This window comes from Carlito syrichta, unplaced genomic scaffold (assembly GCF_000164805.1).
Source record: "Carlito syrichta isolate Samal-C Ts95f unplaced genomic scaffold, Tarsius_syrichta-2.0.1 Scaffold309007, whole genome shotgun sequence".
NCBI lineage: Eukaryota > Metazoa > Chordata > Mammalia > Primates > Tarsiidae > Carlito > Carlito syrichta.
The window spans coordinates 108,052-115,773 of NW_007253103.1; the positions used below are offsets into that span (position 1 = coordinate 108,052).

The 7,722-nt window shown below is 59.5% G+C and overlaps 1 protein-coding gene across 1 annotated transcript in view; it reads right to left on the bottom strand.

Annotated features, from left to right (window-relative positions):
• The window catches only part of ADAM33 (ADAM metallopeptidase domain 33), a gene marked incomplete at its 5' end in the record, with an annotated part of 15,660 nt that extends 7,940 nt beyond the window's left edge, over positions 1-7,720 (bottom strand). The window contains 8 exons of the mRNA XM_008066565.2: positions 124-195; positions 275-340; positions 563-752; positions 841-917; positions 1,093-1,171; positions 3,076-3,152; positions 5,460-5,539; positions 7,675-7,720. Coding sequence (XP_008064756.2) covers positions 124-195; positions 275-340; positions 563-752; positions 841-917; positions 1,093-1,171; positions 3,076-3,152; positions 5,460-5,539; positions 7,675-7,720 — 687 coding nt within the window. The remainder of the gene's footprint in view (positions 1-123; positions 196-274; positions 341-562; positions 753-840; positions 918-1,092; positions 1,172-3,075; positions 3,153-5,459; positions 5,540-7,674) is intronic.
• Between the last annotated feature and the right edge of the window lie 2 nt (positions 7,721-7,722).

Below are 7,722 nucleotides of genomic sequence, written 5' to 3' on the forward strand. Positions count from 1 at the left end.
CGGGGGGCGGGGCTGAGCCGGAAGCTGGGGCCCGCGGCGCGGGCGCTCCTCTCCCCGAGCCAGCCGCACCCGCTGGGGCCTCTGCGCGCCCCGCGGTCACCCCCATCGCTGCCGTCTCCAAACCTGGTCCACGTAGTTAGCGACCTCCAGGAGACGCTGTTTGGTGTGGTTCAAGTCCCGGTGCTGGGTCAAGAACTGGGAAGGCAGAAGTGCGTGGGCCGAGGGACCGAGCTGGCCCCATCCTGGACCGCCCGCCCCTGGGGTCTCCCCTCACCAGGGCGTGGTCAGCCACTATGTAGAGCTCCAGGTACCTCGGGCTTCTGCGGGCCTCCCGCCTGACCTGCAGAGAGGCAAACGGCGACCCTCAGCAGCAGACTGCTGGGCTTGAGCCCTGACCACCTCCCCAATACCCAGAAAGAACAGCTGTACGGTTCTGCCAGAACGTGTTTCTTCCGCCTGGAATAAAGATCTTGAGACCAGAGCCCTGGCCTGAGGCCTGTGAATTCCTGTCACTTCCGATCTGGGAGTGCTTCCCACTCCCACCCCTGTCTGTGCCCCTGACCCTGTTCTGGGGAGCACGAGGAAGGCTGGCCAAGGCCCCTTTGTCCTTGGAGTCCCTGTAGCCACAGGCCCCTTTCCAGGTGAGCAGCTGCTCCTTCCGGAAAATCTTGTGGGTTGAGAAGTCCTTGGAGTCCCCAGGTGGCACGGGCTGCAGATAATAGCTGGCATTGCTGCTGAGCACAATCAGGCCACTAGGGTGCAGAGGGGCACAGAGGGGGGTGTGAGGGCGCTAACTCCTTCCTCATCCCCAAGTCCAGCCCCCTTCCCAGAACCCCTCACCTCATCCCAGAGCAGGTGCTGAGGACTACCCAGGAGTCAGGGAAGCCCCTCACGTGCCCACTGTAGTGGCAATGGTCCTGGAGAGAAAGGAAGGGACTCAGCCCCAAACCTCAGCCAGGGCTGAAGCAGGAGAGAGGGCGCAGGGGGGGCTGATCCTCTCCTCAGGAACAGACCAAGGGGAAGGGGTAGGGATGGTGGGGGCTGTCTCAGAGGTGCCTCACCCGGTCTTCAGAGCCCATGAAAGTATCTCACCATGTGGTTGGGGGACAGCACCACTGGCTGCCCATCTGGGCCGTAGTGGGTTTCTGTGTATCCTGGGGCCAGCAGCCTGCTGGGAGGGAGCATTGTAGGTATCACTTAATTCAGCCCTGCCTCCTCCAGGATGCCTTCCCAGCCTTCCTCCCCAACTGCTAACTGAGCAGCTTTATGAGTGAGGCACTAAGGGAAGGAACAGGAGAAGCTGTGTCCTGCCCAGCTTGGAAACCCCTTGAGCTAGAGAGAGAAAGTGCAGATCAGGAAGAAGCACTGGCGATGGCTTAGAGGTTCCCATCTGGGAGTGTGGGAAACACCAGGGAGGAACAGAAATGGAGAAGAAGCCAGGTGCGATGGCTCATGCCTGGAATCCCAGCACTTTGGGAGGCAGAGGTGAGAGGATTGCCTAAGCCTACGTGTTCAAGACCAGCCTGGGCAATATGGTGAGACCTTGTCTCTACAGTGAATCAAAAAATTAGCGGGACATGGTGGCACATGCCTGTAGTGTCAGCGACTTGGAAGGCTGAGGTGAAAGGATCACCTGAGCCCAGCGGGTCGAGGCTATAGTGGCCATGAGCATTCCACTGCACTCCAGCCTGGGCAACAGAATGAGATTCTGACTCAAAAAAAAAATGTAATGGGGAAGAGATTGTGGTTCCTGTGGGGCCTGCAGCAGCCTGCTGGATGCACAGGTCATGAGGGCACTGCTAAGCGGTGGGACTTGGAGTCAAGGGAGCTGGTAAACTCCATAGGTACCCTACCTGTGCCTACCCTTGCTGGGTATCTGGTCAACCTCTCCCACCCCAGATCCTCAGGCCTCTAGACCTCACATACCTCCCATGATGCTCACCCCTCACCCCCTGCTTCCAGAGAAAAAGGAATCCCCACCTACCCACACCTGCTCCTGCCCTGCCCACCTGAGAACAGGGACCCTACTTCTCCAGACCCCACTCCAGTCACGGGTCCATCTTTGGACTCCATCTCACCAGGATCTTTCCCGTCAGCACAGATCAGCCACAAGCCAAACTCTCTTCTTTAAAGAAAACACTCGACCCAAACTTGCCTTGGCCTGTCTACCTCCAGGGGCACCAAAGGACCAATGATGCTGGCTCATCCACCCCCCAGTCAGTCCTGCGCCCGCTGCAGCTCCACTCCCGCTACTGCACATGTACACACTGCCCTAGGGGTGGGTGATGTGGCCGCCCCATGGAAAGGGTGGAGACACTGAACTCCAGAGGAGCTATGGTCAGGTACAGTGGAGCTGGAGCTGGTGTCTAGTCCATCTGACTCCATAGGATAGGCACACATGAAGTACTTAGAACAGTGACGAAACACGCACTCGGTGAGACCTACTGATGGCACAGTCTGGATGGTTTCAGGACCCTGAGCTGCCTCTTGGACATCCACCCCATCCCGCCCAGGGCACCATCCTTAGCACAGCTCTGCTTTGTCATTCACCAGCTCAAACTCTTTGGCTGTGCACCGTCCAGGACTCCCCGCGCTAAAATGGCCTTCTATGATCTGGCCCTACTGGGACTCCCCAGATTCATCGCCCTTCCCTGGATGGAGACTTTCCAAGCCAGCCAGACAACCTGACGCCCCCCAATACAGTCAATACACCCTTGTGCCTGCCATTCCCTCAGCCTGGAATGCCGTCTGGTCTTTGGATCCCGACTGGGAGCTTCTTCTGACTCAGTGTATCCTGCAAGTGCCCACTAGGTGGTGCTCACCCATATCCAGAAGGGAGCTGGCAATCTCCTCCTGGGGTTGGGGTGAGGGGCGTGGCCTCAATAACCCACTTTAACCTCAGGGCAGTTAGGCACGGGCTACGGAGACTCTCCTGTCACCTGCACCCCCTCTGGGATCCTCTCCCTATCCAGCTTCCCTCGTGGGATCCGTGTCAGTCCCTGCTCCCCAGCGCTGATCGCCTCCAGAGAGAGGGTCTGTTCTCTGGTCCCAGCCCCACTCCAGCCTGGTACTCACGGGTTCTTCTCCAGCTCAAGCAGGAGCTCCTGGCCTTCAGCCTCCAAGGTCACCAGCCCCACATCTGGCCTCGAGCCCTGGGCAAGAAGGAGTGAAGGGCTGAGATGGTGGGTCTCCAGGCCTCTGCCTGCCAGGGAGCAAGTGCATGTGGAGCTGGCTGGTGAGGAAATACATGGGAAGGATGGGGGGCAGCAGGAACCAAGTTGCATGGAGGGCATAGAAGGGTCAGGGGCTGAGAACATATCGACAAAGATGTTCCCAAACAGGATGTCTGCTGTTCTGACAACACCCACTCGCAAGGGCATGAGCACAGCCCGCCCGGTGCACACATCTCCCTCTAGAGCAGAAGGCCTGGAAATGTGCCCTTCCCCCGGCCCACCCTCTTCTTCCTTGCCCAGAAGGGGCACGAAAAGCAGAACACAGTGGGGTCATGAGGACATCGAGGGGGCATCGGGCCTCCTCACAGCCTCTGTGGTGTCTGGGGCTTGTTTCTGTGTCTTGTCGTTCCTCCGACCCTATAGAAATCGAACTTTATTCCTCTACTTCCAGTTCTGGCAGTCTGCCTCCTCCTCCAAAGTTTTTCCTGGCCTCCAGCGCCTCCCCACCACCACCTGCTTCACTGAGTTACGAAGTAAACATGGACTCCATCCCAGGCCAAAACAGAACATCAGCTCTCTCAGCTAGAAGTCAGGAGGCTGGCCTTGGCCGGCTAGCCCTTTCCCCCCCCCCCCCCCCTCTCCACCTCTCCCACCCGGTGGGAATACCCTGTCTTCCCCGCCTCCCCGTCCACACAGCCTGGCTGGGGGCCTAGAATTGGAGGCAGCCCAGGAGCTTCCCGGGAAACTGCTGTGTCTTTGGAATACCCACCCCCTCTCTTGCACCCCTCCCCTTTTATCCCAAAGTGCGTCAGGCTGGGACCCTGTCCAAGGGGCTCAGAGTCTTGGGGTGCCCTTCCTCTGCAGGTGGGGAGCAGACTGTCCTTGCCTCCCTGGCCACAGACCCCACAAGACCCCAAACATGCACTCATGTGACTGGAATGCCCCTTGCTTTATTGTGGAAAGATCTGCAATGGGAGAAAGACAGAAGGTCTCACTCAACCTGGAAGGCCTCACTCAACCTTCCGGTCCCTCTGCGGCCCTTTTGTCTCATTTCTTGTCATTCTGGTGAACCTGCCCCTTGATATATACCCCTCCCCACCTTGAAGTGTGTTTCCTGCCAGGGTAGAGGGGACACTCTGGCTCCATTGCAGGTTTCCTGGAGGTGGGCCCACAAATGAGGGGAGCGGGGCCTCTCTGGAATTCCCCTCTTGGTCACAGACCAGAACAGGCCGGGAGGGAGGCTCACAGTCAGAGGGACCCAAGCGTATGCCCAGCTCTTCCCTTCCCAGGGAGTGGGGAGGAGAAAACTCTCAAAGCTCCGGCCAGTGCTGTGCTTGACCAGTCAAACGGGGATCCTGAGGGTCTAGGAAGCCCCAGTGAGAGCCCTAGGTTGGGAACTGCTGGACTTCTGGGGCCTTCCAGCCTTCGTGGCAGTGCTCTCCTGCTTTCGCCTTCACTGGTCTTGGACTGTGGGACTGTTCTCTCTTGCCTGGAAATCCAGAGTAATGAAAACTCTCTAAGCTTGGCCGATAGTCTACAGGTTTTTCAGACCTTAATGGGTCTCAGGGTCCCAGGCTAAGGAGCTGTGTGACCATGAGCAGTTTCCCCAACCTCTCTGGGCTTCAGTTTGCCCCTCCATGAAATGGGCATATCAAGGCTGCTGGCCTCTTAGTTTGCAGCACAGATGTGGTTATTCTGGAAGTGTGTTCCCGGCAGGAGTTGGGAGGAAGCCAGGGCAGAATGTCCTGAAGAAACAAAATGGGATGGGCTTACATCTGGGGGCCACCAGGAGAGTGACCACTGCCTCCTGGCCAAATGTGGTCTCCACGTGAGCCAGTGAGGCCATGGTTTCAGGCCTTTCCTTGGCAGAGCCCTGAGAGGGACAGCCTGCATCCACAGGGTCACAGGTTCTGACAAACTTTGCAAAAGAGGATTTTTTTTTTTGGTGTTTTCTCATAGAGGCTCCTGAAAAACGTCAGACCCCACAAATCCTGGACCCATTTCTGCCTGTTGGGGGTAGGGGTGGCCCAGATAATCCAGGGAAGGAGGAAAAGCAGGGAGGAGGAGTAGAGGAAGCTGAAAATGACTTCCATGTGTGCATGCTCACGAGATCTGATGTCCAGCCCCCACCTCTCCCCTGCCCTGCCAACCCGGTGGGGAGTGACCCGAGGGAGTTGTGAAGGAGTTAAGGGACCCCAGCAACACTGCCAGGCTGCAATTTGGGGAGGGGCCAAGGGTCTGGGAGACCCAGGGCCCCTGCAGAGGATGAGGTGATGTGGCACTGACCGGTTCCTCCAGGGTGACAGTGCACCAGGGTGGTCCATCCAGGATCCAGTGGGGGGTGACTGGCTCTCCAGGGGTGTCTCCTGGGGTGAAGACAGAGCAAGCACAGGGTGAGGAGGACCTGGGGGACACGGAGGAGTGGGGAACAGCAAGGGACTGGTGTTAAAGGACATCCCCAAGGAGGAACGGGACCCTGAAGGGCTGACTTCCTCTTCAGTACTTGTGAGCCCAACCTGGGGCATCCTTGGAGCTGAGGAGCCACCGGGGAGGTGGCAGAAGAGAGACCGAGGAGCTTGGGAAGGGACAGCTCAGCTGGGGTCGCGGGAGCTGCCTGACCTTTGGGAGGGGGCCGGTGTGAGGTCAGAGATCACAAGGAAGAGCTAAGGCACCCAGTAAGAGAGGAAGGGAAGAGGAAGGCAGCCTCTGGTCTTTTCAGACTGGGTAGCAGATGCCTTTAGGGCGAGAGATCCATGAAAAAAGGGTCTGTGTCTCCCCCCCATCTGAGCAAAACAACAGCCAGATAGGGTCTTGGAAGCTCCCTGGAGGCTTTGTCCTGGGGGCGGGGTTCCCAAAAGGCCCTTCCTCGTGTCTTCAAGGTGAGGGGAGGCTGGGGGACAGAGCCTTGGTGCTCCCAGACTGGGTGTGGCTATGGGGGCCCTACAAGGAATCCCAGAGCCAAGCATTACTCAGAGGGCGCCTGGAATGCTCCCCTGGAATGCTCCCCCCCCCCCCACTGGCCCCAGCAACTCTCACCAGGCCCGAGGCCACCCAGAGCCTACAGCCCGCTTCCCTCCTTTCTATAACTCAGTCCCAGGGGCGAGCCCAGCTCCCAGAACAGACAGCCCCAGCCCCCACAGGCCTGGCCCCAATCCTGCCCAGGCTGATGGCTGCCTGTGGAAGCAACTCAGCTTCTGCTGGGCCACCCCAGCTCCATTGTTCTCCTCCACTTCTTCTCCCAGACCCCAGGCATCAAAGACCTGGAAGAGTACCTGCTCCAGGAGCCCCCTTCCTCCAAGAAGCCCTCCTTGACTGGTTGAATGAGTTGCCATCAGGCAAATGGGGTTGAGGCAGCCCAGTGCCTTGGGAAAGAAGCTAAAGGGACCAGTGCAGGGAGGGGTCTGAGTGGGCCTGGGAGGGGAGGAAGAGGTTTTTCTCAGCCTAGAGAGGACTTAACTGGGGTGGAGACTCAAGCTTTGCCTCTAAGGGTGAGGAAGGGTACAGTGGGCTCGTGCGGTGAGTGGGTGTGTGCGTGGCTGTGGACTCTGCACACACATGCTGGCCACTGGCACCTGCTGAGAAAGAGCGAGGCAGAGCTGGGGCTCTGGTGACTAGACGGATGGGAGTGGAAACCCAGGGAGCCAGTCAGGTGCTGGGGAGCAGAGCACCCCTCCCTCCCAGGGGTCCAGGGGAGGAAGCAGTTGAATGCCTGGGGACTATCCTCAAAGACATGAGGCAGGAAAAGAGCAGGACCCCAGACACCTGGGCCCCCAGCACTGGGCCGTGGCGCCCTCGGCTGTCCAGCCCAGCCCTCCATGCCTTCCGCCTGGGTGCCTTTTTTGTCCCTCTCCAGGCACTTGATGTGCCGGACTCTGCTAGTCCTCCCACCCACTTGCTTACAAAGGTTGCTCCCAGCCTCATCTCACAGGGTCTGGAGAGACTGCAGGGCAGAGACACAGCTGCCTTCCTCCCTGGGCCCTAGGAAACAGCCACCTTCTGTTTGGAGAAGTTCTCTATCTAACCAAACAAGGCAACAATATAAACAATATACACACAGGGCCCAAGGCCCTGGGAGGAGGGGACCACTGGGAGCAGGCCAGGGCCACTGCTGGCTCTATCTAGCCTGAGGGCAGAGCAGGGACTGGGTGGGGGGCCCTCCTGGAGGAGGAAGCTCAGCTCGACCCTAAGAGGCAGAGGTGCAGGAGGGGCTCACAGGGTGGACAGAGGCTGGGGGTTCTGAGAGCCCAGTGGGGAGGAGAGGGGAGGCTGGCGGGGGAAGGGAGAGGGATTGGCACGCAGAGCATGTCCAGCCGAGGCCATCCAAGCCCGGTGGACAGTCCCTGAGGCTGTCCCACGGAGACCTCCCTCCCCAAGCCCTCCCCACGCTGTCCTCCTGGCCCGGCGGTCCAGGGGGTGTGGGACCCTCCCTCCGCTGACCCGAGCTCCGAGCGGAACCCGCCGCCCCGCCTCGTCCCTGGGCGCCCCCAGCCCACGCCCTCACCTGGGAGCACCCCCGCGCCAGGCACCGGACACAGGAGCAGCAGCAGCA